The 15,203-nt window shown below is 48.4% G+C and overlaps 2 protein-coding genes across 2 annotated transcripts in view; one reads left to right on the plus strand and one right to left on the minus strand.

Annotated features, from left to right (window-relative positions):
• Positions 1–1,797: 1,797 nt before the first annotated feature.
• On the minus strand, positions 1,798–5,269 carry LOC117007481 (neurochondrin-like). The gene is made up of 6 exons (XM_033080700.1): positions 5,095–5,269; positions 3,747–4,733; positions 3,376–3,602; positions 2,985–3,209; positions 2,621–2,763; positions 1,798–2,326 (listed from the first exon to the last, which is right to left on the minus strand). Exons 1-6 carry the CDS (start codon positions 5,194–5,196, stop codon positions 1,860–1,862), a joined length of 2,151 nt encoding a protein of 716 aa, XP_032936591.1. The 5' UTR covers positions 5,197–5,269; the 3' UTR covers positions 1,798–1,859.
• Positions 5,270–5,649: 380 nt separating this feature from the next.
• The window catches only part of LOC117007479 (dyslexia-associated protein KIAA0319-like protein), a 29,493-nt gene continuing 19,939 nt past the window's right edge, over positions 5,650–15,203 (plus strand). The window contains exons 1-3 of the mRNA XM_033080695.1: positions 5,650–5,738; positions 6,754–6,920; positions 10,679–11,328. Of these exons, the coding sequence (XP_032936586.1) occupies positions 6,779–6,920; positions 10,679–11,328 (792 nt within the window). The 5' untranslated portion in view covers positions 5,650–5,738; positions 6,754–6,778. The remainder of the gene's footprint in view (positions 5,739–6,753; positions 6,921–10,678; positions 11,329–15,203) is intronic.

Consider the following 15,203-nt stretch of genomic DNA (forward strand, 5'->3'; position numbering starts at 1 on the left):
ACCTGCTGGTGGCCAAACTCCACTCTCCAAGATGTGGTGAAAGATAAAACTGGAGGACTTCCTGGGCTCTTAGTTTGCTCCCATGTAGCCTCTCAAGGAATTAAAGACCAGTAAGTAAAGGCTTCTGGGTTAGGACTGTGCTAGTGTTGGCACTGTGGGCCCAGGCTGGATCTCTGCTCTGGTGTTGTGGGAGCTCCAGGCACTGCCACAGCAATGAGCCATGGCCAAACCAGACCAGCTGCCCATAGCAAGCCCACTGCACTGGGGATAGCAGAACATCCTCCTGCTGATACAGGTCATATCTCTCATTAGTGACAGCACTAATTAGTGGCTGCCATTAACGGGAAGCCACACCGCTGACCAGAGGCAAGACAGTGTACAGGACTGGGAACACTTGAAGGGAAAGGCTTTGAGGGTTTGGGTGGTTTTACTGCACTGTATTCTGAACTTTTCCTGCTGGTGTTTCCCTGTGGTGCAGGGATGTGTTCCTGGCAGGCTGAGGAGCCTCTCCCAGCCCAGCTCCACTAAGTTCTGCTCTTTTCCAAGGCCAGGAGGCTCATTTGCCTGTTTGGCTCACACTGCTCTACTGGGAGCACCTGCCTTTGTTCCAACTTGTGCTGGCTGCTCAGGGCTGAGCTGAAAAGATCTAAAGATACTTTCCCTGAGCAACAGCCTCCTCTCCAGTTGTGTAAGGCACTTGCTCTAATAAAGCAGCGAGCCAAAACCACAGCATAAAGCAGGAATACACTCAGAGCCAGCCCTCCTTTTGAGTCAGCTTCGTGCTTGATTTTCTCTTGATCAGACAATTCCACAGCCCCCTGCAATGAGTTCTGATCAACGCCTTGGGCTGGCAGCAGAGCCGGGCCCAGCGAGGCGCAGCTCCCAGAGAACTCCTCGGCTGACACCTGGTGGAAAAGCAGGAGCAGGGAGCGCTGCTCGGATCAGCCTCAGCCTCAGCAGCCGCCCTGTGCAGCTGCTCCCCCTGGGAACTATCCTCGGGATAACCCGGGACCTGAGAACTGGAAGGCCAAGCTGTAAAGTCAGTGCTACAAGAAATTTACTCCATGGTTCGTGTGGCCTTTCTCTTCTGTAAAGCAAGATGTTCTTTTGTCTGCAGGGAATCAGCAATGGGGAATTCACTCATTTTGGATTTCACACCCTAAATGGAGGAGAGGCAAACTAAATCCTTCAAGAGTGGAAAACTCTCCCTGTTTATCCCATCCTGGCAGCGAGAGGGAGCAAATTGAAAATCACATGGATGTACTTTGTGCAGAGTTTCATGGGGCAAAACAGGCAAAGCAAGTGGTGCTGGGAAGGTTTTCTAGGTGTGAACTTGGGATGATGGTACCAGTAGTGGGTATGAACTGGGGGATCATCCAGCAGCATGGCATCTTCAAGTCACAAGGAGTTATTTCTAGTGCTATCAGTAAATAATAAAGCTTTTCCCATTTCTGCCTTTTTCAGGGTTCTGTGTGTAGTGCCAAGTTATTTACTAACATGTGCAGGACTCAGAGAAAATAAGGTGAAAACCTGCAGGGCTTACTTTGACAAAACTGTGACCCTATTAATGGGAGAAGCAAGCTGTCAGGGCCCTGGGCAGAAAGAAACCCCAGCACTGAGGAGTCTGAAAAACAAACTGACAAAATGTCTTTAATAACAAAACAGGCTGTTTTTACAGAGAAATCCTCACAACAGGTTGAGCAAGGGCATGGTGAAATGTTCTGAGGCAGCAGCAGTTCTGCACACTGATGTAGGCAGTGCTGATCACTCCAGTTTTGTGAAGTTTGGTCATTTAAATGTTTTTTTTTTGTGCCCATCTGGCAGCAAAGAGCACGGCAGAAGTGTTGAGGTGTCTGGCTTCATTTCCCACCTGGATTGCTGCTGGCTCCTCCCTGCTCGGCCAGACACTGTTCCAGAGCTGCCATTCCATACAGACTGGCCCACTCTGTGCCATGGTGGGACAGGATCACATCCCTGCACTGCTCACTGGCTCTGGCCAGCTCCACCAGCACGGCCTGGAAAGCTGTGACAAGCTCAAAATCCACAGAGGAGGGAACAACGCGGGACAGCAACTGCGAGAGCCCCTGCAGCCAGTGCGCCTGGAGAATGGTGTGTGGCAGCCAGGGGAAAAGGGGGATGCAGCCAGCCAGGGCCTGCATTCCCAGGAACCAGAGCTCACAGATGTCATCCCAGGCACTCACGTAGGTGGGTGACACCACCATGGCCAGGCCATCGCTGCTGGGGTCTGCCTGGGCCGTGTGGGCCTCGGAGAGGAAGCGAATGGCAGCTCCAAAAAACTTCTCAGCAGACTTCGTTCCCTGGAGGGCTGAAAGGAAAAGGAAATGAATTTCACAATGCAGAGATTGCTAACTCAAAGAAGGGCCCTGAGGTGGGGCTGTGTGGAGCGGTACAAAATCTTCCTGCCCTAGAAATCTCTTCATCCCAGTACATCAGCCTGCTGAATGTTTCAAAAATTCCTAGCTCCTGAACATTTTTGGTTCACCCCTTTTTTAACAGCAAACTGGACCAATTTTCCTCATATTTGCTTTCCCAAACTCCTGGTTCCTGGTCCCTGCCCGTGCAGCACAAAGTGGGCTTTGCCAATGGGAACTTCCTTTACCTGCTGACCCCTTGAGGATCCTGGCCATCATCAGGCCCAGAGTGGCCACGTTTGCTGACAGAACCAGGTGATGCTTCTGAGGTAGCAGAAGTGGAAGAGAGGTCAGCAACACATCCATCAATGAGGAAAAGGTTTTGTCACACCTAGAGAGAAAAATAAACCCTTTTTGGCACATTTCCTGAGCAGAGCCAGAAGCACCTGAGGATGTTAAGGTTAAAGAGAGCACCAAAAATGTAATGGAATTGGGGTTGAAAAAGGAACATCCCTTTTCAGCATAGCATGTTAACAGATCCTCAAGCTCGATGCACAAAGCATCCTTTCTTCCCACTGCCAACCTCGGAGCCAGCTCCCACAGCTCTGTTACCTGACCAGGTCTGGAGCAGTCACAACCAGGTTAAGGAAAATCCCACACACGGTCTGGAGACTCATTTCAGTGCTTGTCAGGGGTGCTGGGGCCGTGGACTTGGAGGTCAGAACCTCCCACTGCTGCAGGAAGTACTCACACAGCAGTGCTGGTGCCCCTTCAGAGATGAGGATGTCCCGGGGCCTGTCCTCTGCTGTCAAATGGCAAAATCCAGGTAGCAGAAATCTGGAACAGGAAAGAAATTTGGACCATGAGGAAGAAGCCCTACATTTACATCCATCTTGGGGGAGAAAGCCCCACAGAACTGGCACTGTAGGGACAGTGAAAATAGAAAAAAATATTTGAGCAGGTTTGCGTTAAAATGCAACAAATGTGTGCTTAAAATGCTCACCTCAGAGCATCCTGGGGTAAGGCAGAGCCCTTGGTGCTGTCCAGCTCTGCCTGGGGAAGACTCACAGCTGGGCTGCCCTCCTTGAAAAGCTTTCTGGCATAATCAACAAGGAAAGGCAAGAGCTCACAGATTTCCTGCTTGAGGGAGGATGTCTCTTCTGCCATCCAAGCTCCAAGGACTCGAACAGAGGCAAAGATGAAAGGATCTTGCAGCTCCTCCTGTTTAACCTGCATGAAGAAAGCAAAGTGACACATTATTGTCACTGTACATCAATTACCACACATCTAGAAACCACAGTGGGCTAAGAGGCAGAGTTTGCTCCACACAGACACCCCCTCCCAACCTGCTCTTTGTTAAAAGCCCTGCATTACCTGTCTCAAGTAGAATATTACAGCTCCAAATGCCTCCTCCATAATCCTCATGAGCTGCATTTTCTGCACATTTTCTAGCAGAGGGTTCTCTTCCCTCAGGCACTCCTGGATCCCCATCTCCATAAGGACATAGCAAGCTGTCATCACCTCTTTCTTCCCCTCCATCTCCATGGGATCTGGCTCCTCCAGGGTCAGGCGGACCTCCACACAAGCCAAGTTCACCAGCAGGGCCAGGAACTTGCTGCCAGCACTCCCTGCTGGGATCCACTCAGCCCCATAGGCCTGCACGAGGCCAGCTGCAAGCTTCAGAGCGGGGTCCCGCTGTGACTGGCTGAGTTTACTGCCCAAAACATCAGCCAGCCCTTTGTAAAGTCTGCAGAGGCACTCAGAGCCCTCCGAGTTCTCTGTGAGAGGAGGTGACAGGGGGATGAAGTGAGGCAGAACCTCACACAGCTCAAATTTGGTCATGTCTTCAGCCTTGAGGAAGTCACCAGAGAGCTTGCTGAGCACAGCCAGGAGCTGTGGAGCATCCCTCTGCCAGCACTTGGCCTCTGCTATGGCCAACAGCCCCACAAGCAGTGTGAGGGCACGGTCAGAGCCGTGACCACCATTCAGGTAGGCCTGGCACAGGGCAGACACTGTCCCTTTGGTCACCAACTCCCTGGGACCCCTGGCCGTGGCCAGGACAGCGCTGAGGCACTGGTACACATCATCAACCATGGATGTGCTGTCTGAGTCGCAGGGGGAAAGCAGGATCTCATTGAAGGTCGGGATTTTGTTCAGGATCTGGGAGTGCCCAGCTAGCTCTGGGTCGGTGCAGAAACAGGCCAGCAGGGTGAGGCCGAGGGCACGGAAGGTGTGCGGGGGGCAGCCGGCTGGGGGCTGCCGGGAGGTCAGCAGGCGGGTCGGGAATGTGAATCCGATGGCATCGAAGATCTGGCGACGGGTCTTGGCGTCCACCTCTCCAGCTTTCACTGCTTTGGTCACCTATGAGGCAAAACAAGAGTGGGTGTAAGCATAGCAAAAGGATTTGGTACATATCAGGATGGAACTGTCGCAAATCAGATGCCAAAACAACTTTAATTAGTGCAGGGAAGTGCCCACTGAGCTGGCACTTGGCCCAAGTGCTAATCCAGAGATTTACCACGGTGCTCCAAAAGTGTGGCAGCACTGACCGACCCTCCGCACAGCCAGGTCAGTGCCAGGCTGCCTCGCTTTGCTGAAGGGCACCCCAAAGCTCTGAAGCAGCTCGCTCCGAGCTCCCAATCCTCCCCTCCCCGCGTCCCCCAGGCACTCCCGTGTCCAGCAGGCTGCTTGGCCTTCCCTTTGCGATTCCGCGGTTCCTTACCAGGAGCAGCGCTGCGAACTGCTCGCTGTCGTTCCTCGCGTCTCTGAGCACACCGAGGCACCGCTTCAGCGTGGCGTGCCCATCCCCGGAGTCCGAGGCCATGGCCGGGAAGCGCGGCTGAAGGACCGGAGAGAAACACGGACAGCCTCTCCTCAGCCGCTTCCCTCACGGCTCCGGCTCCAGCCCCTCCCCTCACAGCGCCCCGCCTGCCGGCGCGCGCCACCTGCCGCCCCAGCCAATCCGCGCGCCGCCCCCGCGCCGCCGACCAATCGTGTGCGGCCTTGTTGGGCGGTGCTCGAAGCCGCCGCCTCCGCGCGGAACTGTGGGCAAATCACCTGTGGCTGCGCGGCCTTCGCGCCCGCCCCGCCCGGTGCGACCGGGACAGGCGGCGGGGAGCGAGCGGCAGGAACCTGCGGCTCCGCAGCCCTGGCACTGCCCGCACAGCCGGACCCAGCCCTGGTGCCGGCAGGCGGCGGTTCAGCTTCCGGGTGAGCGTGCGCGGGCGCTGCCATGGCCGCGGGGCAGGAGGCCGCGGTGCCCCCGGGCCCGTCGCGCTGGAGCCCCGGCCGTGCCCGGCGCCCGGTGCCCGCCTGAGCTCGCCGAGGAGCCGCTGAGGAGCCGCCGAGCCTCGCCATGCGCCCTTGGTACGTACTCGCCGGTGGCACAGGGCGCTGCCGCCTCCCGCGGGGCCCGGGCCCGGCCCCGGGGGCTCCGGCCGGGCAGGTGCGGGGACCGGGGGTCTGGGGCGGCGGAAAGTTTCCTCAAGGACCTGTTGGCTGAGCAGGCGCGGGGTTATCCCCGTGAAGTTTTCCTCGCTTGTGTGTTCCTCTTCTGCTGCGGACGGTTGAGTGCCGTTCCTTGAGGTGTAACAAGCTCAGAGTGCTTGAGGAGCGCTGGTGGATCTGGCTGTAGCAGCATTCCCTGTAGCAGCATTTTCTTTGGATTCTTCAGAAGTGGCAGATTTAGTGCCATTTAGTGCCTAATGGTGCTTTCATTGCTCCGTTAAAATACATACCGTTTATTACCTGTGTAATAATTAATGTTCTCCTACCGCATCACCTAGAGATAATTTACATTCAATTAGCATATGAGGCTATTAAATAACCTTTAGCATTAGAAAGGCAGAGAAGTTTGGCGATCCCTGACCTGTGGAGCAGAATAAGGAACAAACCAGGGCGTTAGATCCCAGTTTCCCGGCGTTGTTGTGCTCTCGTTTCCCTTTTCTGGCTGGCACCAGCCAACACAGACGTGCCTGCAGTGACATTGCCAGGCAGATGTGCAGGGGTTGTCACTGCCTGTATTATCCTCGTGCTGCTGCCTGGGTGTCCAATCCTCAGGCACATTTGAAACTGAAATTTCCCCAATGCCCGTTTGGAATCCGGTGGACAGCTACTGTGATACCAGATGAAAAATGGGGTCTGGAGGAGAAAACCACAAGGGAAAGACCTCTGCACTCAGCACTGGGAGCTGTGCCACTACAGATTTCATTTGGATATCAGACATTGATAGTTCCTTAGCAACAGCTGGACTAATCACAGCTGATAAGACATTTCTTTTCCACCACAAATGCTCTGTTCGTTTTGCAGTCTCGCTGGATCTGTACAGGAACATTTCAATTGCCACAGGATGTTTTGTGTCTCATACCCTACATGTTTCTAGAACCCCACTGCTGCCCAAAAAGGCCATGGAGAAGAGGTTGGAAGCCAAGCCCAGCATCAGCGCCTGGTTCCTGTCACGATACTGCCTGGGCAAAGCTGTGAGGGAGCTGGGAGTCCTGCAGCTGTTCTACCTGTGCACTTGCCTGTGTGCCTTGTGCTCCAATGCAGGTGACTCTTTTGTTCTCTCTGGGACTGTGTGTATGGGTTTTTGTAGTCTTTATACCTCTTACTTTTTTAAAATATTCTGAGAGAAAAGTGAAATGATTTTTTGGTAGACATGGTAGCGTTTTTTTTTTTTTTTAATTGGTTTGCTTTTTAATTGAGTTTTTTAAACTAACAAACCAAAGCTGTTGCTTATTTTTTAAACCAAACAAAGCACCACCCTTAGCAGTTACTAAATGAGCTCTCAAAAGTGTAGCTTATATCTCAGCGCTTTTTCTAAACTTAATTTTTGACAAAAGGAACAAGTGATAATCTGGAAAATAATTTAAGGAAAACGACCTGGAAAAGCAAGAGTGTTTTTTAGCCCTAAGGTGTTTAACGCTCTTCCCAAGAACAGTGTGTCAGAAGTCTTTATTTGCCTACTGACAATGGTTATGTTTGTTTTTTTTATTTCCTGTTCAAACTTGAGCAACCAATCTCCTGCTCAAGTAAATAACCAGGTTACTTAGAAGTTTTCCTCTAATGGATTGTGTGATGTTTGGTTTGGGAAGGGGTTGGTTTGCTTTGTTTCCCAGTTATGTGGACGTGTTCTCCAGGCAGCTGCAGCGTCCCTGTTGTATTACTGGACCTTCCTGGACAGTTCCCAGTGGCAGATTTGATTAAGCTCATGAGCTGTGTGATCTTAATCAGTTAATCTAGACCCTGGAAAGACGTGTTTGTATTCCTGGTCCTAGCAAAGGGTTGTGTGTTTGAATGGTGAGTGTTTCCTTATCAGCTGGGCTTCCTGCATGCATTTCCTGGCTTTAGTAATTTCTTGGAAGTTTAGAGTTAGAGCTCCTGTGAGACTCATAGAGGGTGTTCTAGATGGTGTTGGTGTATTTAAGGCCTGCTCTGCTTGGAAGAGTTAAAGCCAGGACTCAAGAATTGTTAAAGTTGGACCAGTGCAGGTCTGAGATCATCAAGTCCAACGGTTAAATGAGTGAAGAGTCCATTAAATTAAGGTTTTTGCGTGTGCAGAAATAAATATAATTATATGGACATGGTTACCCTGATGTGGACATTTTTTCCATTGCAGAGTTTTTGTTATTTTGGGCTTGTTTGTGTCACTGAGGCAGCGGAGTTTGTGAAGTTATGGCTGAAACGAGCGTGGTCATGTGGAGTTACGCAAGGGGGACTGTGTTGACATAACTGACTGACGTGTGGCAGGTTTAAAAAGTTCACAGTCAAGTCTTTAATCATTAATCTGCTATCCAGCAGGATTAACTGCCTGGGCAAGTCTGTAAACCTGAAGTTATTAATAGAAGCTGTTCCTGTGTGTTCCATTCCCCTGCTGCTCAGCAAAGCTGTGAGCTGCATCCCTGGGACAGGAACTCCTGGGTTCCTGGGAAGAGCAATTTTCTCCACTGATGTGACAAAAACAATATGGAAAAGTGACTAAGCACACCCACTGTGCAGGTGTCTTGTGACTTGTGTGGTGCTGAGCTTAGGAGGGAACTCATCCTCAGGAATGTTTCTGATTTCCACAGATGAAATGTCAGTGTAGACTCTGTTTTCTCCCAGAGCAAGTGAAAATCAGTATGTCTCTGTGGAAAATCCACATCTGGAATGCTGGGCTGGCACTCTGGGGCTTGCATGTTCACTTCTGTCATTCCTGAGAGTTATCTGAGTTTTAAGCTGTCCATGTACAGCAATTCAGAAGAACATACTGGCTAATTTCAAATAAACATGTCCCAAGTGGCCATTAGCAGAGTTCTGGAAATGAAATGTAGCCAAAATATTATTCAAATCTTGTTTTAGCAGTGTGTTAAAAGAGCAGCAGAATGCTCTCAGCATGATAGTGGTGTGTCATCCAGGCTAAGTCATAGCTCTGACATGCTGAGGAGATGTTTCTGCGGATCCAGGCTTTACATTTGAGATGAATAAATATAGCACATGTGTTATGTAGTGATTTGTCACAAGGGATAGCTTCCCTGGGAATATTTTTCTCTTAAATGTGCCCCATTCTGTGTGTGCCCCAGTTCTAAACCTGGTACTAGAAACTGCTGCTGAATTTCACTGCTTCCATATCAAGCCTTAATTTGAGTGGTATGTGTGAGCCATGCCTGACATATGAGGAGAGATGGATGAGCAGTGGTGGAGGAGGAAGGATTTTAGGAATGTGGGAAGCAGCACACTTCCCTCATGCACAGGATATATTAGGGACGTGATTCACCTTTAACAGAAAAGGAATTTTACAGGCAAAACATAAATCTGAGTGGATGAGATCCTGCTGAAATTCACAGCAATGTTGTAATTTTTCAATTTGTTATTGTTTCTCCAAGTCTGGAGAGTGTGTGTGCATACACGTGGGTTTGGTGTGTACACAGATTCCATATTCTGTTCTAATTCCAGCTCCATCAGGTTGGTGCCAGGAGCTTGTCCCTGCCTGTGGCTGTGACAGTGGTGCCAGGCTCTGGCTGTCCAGGCATTTCAGGTGTGATGTGCTTGGCTGTTGCCCTGGGCACACAGATTCCCTGTCTTCTCTCTCTGCAAGGGAGTGCTGTGTGTTGATGAGGTGTGACAAGGGTGCTGAGGTTTTTAAAGGTGCTTTTGTCACCTTCTCTTGCTGTTGAACATTTGCAGAGTTTTTTTTTACACTGTTTCATTGCTCAAGTGAGGAGCTTCTCTCCCTTCTGCACAGTGGTGGGTTCAGAGCTCTGTCTGCCATGACTTGGTCACTAAACTTGAGTCCATTCTCAATCAGAATATTGTAATTTAAATTCAGACTTTATTTTAATGGAGCAAAATGTTTCCCAATTGTGTTGTGTTCAAGAACTCCATTCTTTACAGAGAGGGTGCCAGATCTGGAGCATATTCTCCAGCTGCACAACTCCCAGCCCAGCAACACTGTTTGTAAAGTAATCTTCCAATGACCTATTATCACTTGGATGCTGAACACAGCACAGTGTAACAGTCCCATAGGTCATTAGGCTATTTTTAGGGAGTTCTTAATCTGCAGAGCTCTGAATTTTGGAAGCCTTTTAATCCATTGATCCCTGCAAAATTTTCATGCTAAGAAAAAAAGAATGCATATGCAAAGCAGTTGCTGCTTTACTGCAGAGCTGAGACCTGAAGTAACTTGACTCTTAACAGAAATTATGCCAAATGTTGGAGGGTTTTTAATGAAAAACACTGTGGCAGGGTAAGTTGCAAGGCTTTGCTTTGCAGAACCCTTTTCTAGAAGCTGTTAACAACTTCCCAAGTGGAGCAAATTCAGTCAGAATAGGCAACTGATGTCAAATATCAGCATGGAAGAGTTAAAAATGCCTCTGTACTCTTCACCAAACCAGTGCCACTGTTTGCAGTGTTTTCTTTCTAGGCAGACTATGGGCAGAGAGGCAAGACCATAACTGGTTGGAGTAAATAACTGCACTTGGGATTTCAGGGTTCAGTTTCTGTCTCTGAACATGGTGTGACCTTTGTCCCAGTGCTCAGTGTGGGAATTATGGGCTCCTCTGAAACAGGAACATTTCTGTCTTCACTTCTGCTTCTCCATCCCTCTTGGAAGGGATGGTGGTGGCTTAGGAAGGAGGAGCAGATTGTTCCTTAAAATCTTGTGTGACTACTGGATAGTGAGGCCAGATAGAGATTCTGAGAAGTCAGATTTACATTCCTGTATCCATTCTCCTGTGCCCCAAATTCATCTTGGCAATAGTGGTGAGATCTATCATCCACTGCTTTAAAGGATTGAGAGTTGTCTGTCTGTCTTTCCTCCTCTTTCCCAGATGCAAACTGGAACAGATCTAAATGTGAGCTGGGGAAGATCCTGCTTGGCAGCCGTTTGACATCGTGGGCAGGTCACCATTTGCAGCTTCTGGAAGGGTTCCATACTCTGAGCTCCTGTCAGACCACTTGCTGCCAGCACCCCACCTGTGATGCCTTTTGGTTCTTGGAGAATATGTGCATCCAGGTGAACTGCACCATGCCTGGCACGTGTCAGGCCAACAAGACTGGCTTTTCAGATTCTGTTTTGGTGTTTTTAAAGAAATCAAAAAGCACAGCGCACTTGTTAAACTTCCATATGGAAGGTGGTGTGAAGCCTTGGAGTCACAAGTGGTTGGACTGGGATATCCCTGTCCAGAGGAAGAAAAGACTGAGGAGATCATTCCAGAAGTGGAGGTTGGCAGGTAACAGCGTGCAGCTCTTGAGAAGGGATCTGGCAGAGAGCTCCAGGAGCAGCCAAAGTGAAGCAGAGCGCTTGAAGGATCAGGTCCTGAGGCACTTAGTGGCAGACAGAGCTGCTCCTGAGAAAGAAAACCAAAAGCAAGACTTGCTGAAAAATGGACAGAATCCAAGAGAACAGAACCCCAGAAGTGCACTCCCTCCTAAGAGCAATAATGTGAACAGGTCACAGGATGCTGACGACTTGCCCCAGGTAAGTGATTGCTGGGGCTGTCTGGGACAGCTGTCCCCATCCTCAGTTTGGTTTCAGGTGGATTTTGACTTGGAACTGCCCAAGTGATGGGATACCTTTCCAGGTTACCAGTTTTCAGCCTCCTGTCAACAAAGCATGGCCAGTGGTTGGGGTTTTGTTTGGGTTTTGGGGTAGGTTTCCCCTCTCCCCTTTTTCTTAGGTGGGATAAAGGTGAGGCATGGTGGAGTCTGTGATAATGCTTATCCTCTGTATAATCACACAGTGTGCTTGCCCAGATGGGAAGGAATGGTAACATGTCAGTGGGAATTGTTTGGGAGCTGAAAGCTGTTACCTGTAAAAGAACCTGTTCAGATCCACGCAGTAAAATAAACTGTGTTCATTTAATGCTGAATCAAGGCATTAAATACATTATTTGTTTTTGTGTTATTTTATAGAGTCATGCATAGCACTCACAGTGTATTTCTATGTCAATCTGCTTGCTTGAGTTGGCATCTTAATGCCAAATGTTCTCTTTTTTGAAGAGTGCTCCTGTTTCTCAAATCCACCAAAGCTTACCTTGGCACAGGGTGAATGAAATCAGTTTAATCTCTACTCCAAATACATACAGTGTTAAACCAGTACATCTTGATATTACAGAGAATTTGGCACATTTGAATTGTTAAGTGATATTTGTATTTTTACATCTGCAAATAGTTTTTTGAGCCTTATCTCAAAAATGCTTGTGCACTCCTGATGGTGAAATACAGTTCTACTTTGTTAAACTGTTCCTGAAATAGCTTTTGCCGTGTTTCAGGGATTTGGCATTGTACAAAACCAGTGCCTGTGGTTCTGGAAATGACTGAATTTTTCAAATCCTGGTTGCAGGTAGGGCTGTGACTGCCTGAGCCACCACCCTGCAGCAGGATGTGGCAAGCAGCCAAGGGACACTGTTGAGAGCTCCCAGGCTGCCAGGGTGAAACCAGGCACTAAAACTTGACAAATGTTTGATTTTCCAGAACCCCCCCAGCACCTGGGGCCAACTTGAGCTCAGCTTTCTCTCTCCCCTGCAATGCTGCAGCCTTTCCACCCTCCTTGTTCTTTTCTACTCCCAGCAGTTGAGCTGAGCAGGGTGACCCCATTCTCTCAGCTGTCACACATGTGAGCAGATGTCTTTGCAGCCACTCTTAAAAAATCTCTTGCTCTTGGGGACCAGCTTTTACATCTCCCTGCTTATTCTGTTTGCAGTTTTGCTTTCCAGGTTATCCTACTATTACTGTCCAGTGTGTGTCTAGTAAACTGGTTGCAAATATTAAATTACACTGATTAATGAGTTTCTGAATGTTGCTGAACATGCAGGATTTCCCATCTTTAGAAATTGCTCCCACTGCCATTAATGTGCACTGTTGGATGTGTGCTGGGGAAAGGTTTTTACTCTCCTTGATGATATTTCCTAATAAGAAAGTCCATGTCTCTTAACAAAATGCAAATTCATAAAAATAAAAACTTTCTACTAAAATATAGGGGCATGATGGAATTCCTGGCATTTGCATTTTTGAGGTTTAGGATGGAGATTTTGAGGAGAAGGAAGAATTAAAATATCCACCTGGGCTAATTCTGGGATTATTGAACCATCCAACTTTACCTGCAAAATGCAAAGCCAACTCTGCAGCTGTCCTTGCACTTCAAATCCAAGAGCAGTTTAATGTGAGCCAAGGATACAACATTGGAGGATGTGTTCTTGGGACATGGCCAGACCTTCCAGGAGGGTTGGTTATGGACCAAAATAAAGTTACACCCATGCTGAAATCACTAGAATTTCTCCTGGCTACATTTGGTCCAATCCATGGAGCACATGGCTGGGTGTTTAATGCTGTTCTTTAGGAAAGGTTGGAAAATGGGGACACTGCTGGCTGTTCATACCTGAGAGCATCAAATGCCTCAAGCAGGAAAGGACATTTGAAATCAAAGTGCTTTTTGTCCTCTGCTGAGCACTGAATGTGTGGAAGGCAAATCTTTTCCTGTGCTCTTGTAGGCTCAGAGAGAGGGAAAATGACAGTTTTGGGTAAACACTGCCTCTGCGGGTTTGAATTTTCCTCTTGCAGTTCTGATGGCTCCACAGCCATCTGCAATGGCATTTGCTTATCTGCAGTGATTATTTATTTCTGGTTTTACTGTATCCATGCTATGGAACCAGGATAAACCACAGTGCATCCTGCTCATCAGCCCTTAACTAAGGGAGATTACCACTTTTTCATTAAAGTGAGTGATATTTTCTAGGCACCAGGTTTTTTATGTCTCGTTGTAGAATTCCTTGTCAATTTTAAAATATAGCAACACATTTTATAGCCAGTCAGGAGAAGCATTTAAGTGCAACACTGCTGCTGAGTGAGGCTGCTGCAGCACTGCAGCAGCTCTGCAGGCAGAGTGGGAAAGGCTGGAGCCAGAGCATTGCAACAGAGCCAGAGACCTCATTCCTGCTCTCACATCAAAGCCCCTGTTTGGCTCTTGCTGTCACACTTCCTGCAAGGGCTGGGTGCTTTTCATCCATGAGGAGCAAGGAAATGTCTCTCTTCACCACCAGCACTAACTCTGTAATGGTTTGTGACATTACCTACATTTTAGTGTCTTAAGAGTCTTCTCAGATGTGGCACTTACTGCAGCAGGGACATCATCTAAACTGAGAAGAGCCCGTTGTGTAAATTCAGATCAGGGCTATTTAAATTGAAAAATAAAAGTAAATTCCAGGACAGAGGTATTTTTCTCTCAAGTAACTTGGGCTTGCTGTGGATTCTGATGCACAGGGCTGCTCTTGTCCCTCTAACAGACATGGGACTCTCAGACAAGGACACCAGGCAATTTGTCTCAGGCCAAAGGCATTCAGGGGTTGGAATCAAAATTGTCAGAGGCTCCTGTGTTGACTCAGGCCGATGTGTCACTTCTCTCTATTTTCTAAGCTAATAAGATAGGACAGCTGGCAAACTTCTAGTCTCCTTGTCGTTTATCCCCAAGAATGAAATAATCTGTTCTTTGCTTTAAAGAATTCAGAGTTATGGAGCAAAGATAAGAAATGTCTCAGCTTGCAAGCATTGGAGGCATTTTTGACTGTTATATTGCCCCAGGGAAAGCTTATCTCATTCGAGCTCTCCACAGACATTTAGCTGTCAATTCATCCTGAAGACTTTTGGAAGGAAGAAGATCTCTCTTAACTGTAAAGTGGGGTTTTATTTGGATTTAAAAGTGAGTCAAGAAAGCATTCAGCTCACTGGAAATATTGCAAAGCAAAGTGGGGACTCTGCTGTGGCCAGCAGGTGAATGTGGATCTCCTGTGTGTTGTTTGTCACTCTTGTCACCCTTCTGGGTGGATTCTTGAGAAGCAAAAAGTGGTTTCCTATAGTGGTAGGAAGTCAGGAAACATTCTGCTCCTGTGCCTTTCCTAAAGAGTTTGTCTCACTTGAGTTCCTGTCTGGTTGTTCCCCTCTTTCTCCTGCCAGCATTTCAAACTTGATCTTGGGGAAGGGGGATCAGTACCCTTTGAAGTTGTCAGTGGGTGGAAGGTGATACAGCTTGGGACATCCAACTGTCCTGAGGCCAATGAGGAAGAACAGCATGCCAGATTTTTCCTGCATAGATTCCACAGAATCCATTTTTTTGTTTGAATAAGCCATTAACAAGTAACCAAATAAAGGAAGACAGCTTATGTCTGTAACACTAACAAATAGTGTTTGATTCTTTGCTCCATAAAGCTCAGATATTAATCAAACAATTGTTTTACATTCTGAGAGCAAAGTGAGCTGAGAGAAGGAAATTATTTGCCTAAAGCTGAAACAAAAACCTTGCAGAGAAGCCCTCAGTGCCTTCAGTGCTGCACCTGCCTTGGCTGGTTGTTCAGTGTGGGC

Source organism: Catharus ustulatus, chromosome 26 (assembly GCF_009819885.2).
Source record: "Catharus ustulatus isolate bCatUst1 chromosome 26, bCatUst1.pri.v2, whole genome shotgun sequence".
In the NCBI taxonomy this organism is placed as follows: Eukaryota; Metazoa; Chordata; class Aves; order Passeriformes; family Turdidae; genus Catharus; species Catharus ustulatus.

Excerpts from the sequence above, each read along its gene's own strand:
- LOC117007481 (XM_033080700.1), bottom strand. The coding sequence starts at position 5,196 with ATGGCCTCGGACTCCGGGGATGGGCACGCCACGCTGAAGCGGTGCCTC. Across the intron at positions 3,210-3,375 it reads TTACCCCAGGATGCTCTGAG|ATTTCTGCTACCTGGATTTT; the intron begins GTGAGCATTTTA and ends TTCCTGTTCCAG. Across the intron at positions 2,764-2,984 it reads ACTGCTCCAGACCTGGTCAG|GTGTGACAAAACCTTTTCCT; the intron begins GTAACAGAGCTG and ends TTTTCTCTCTAG.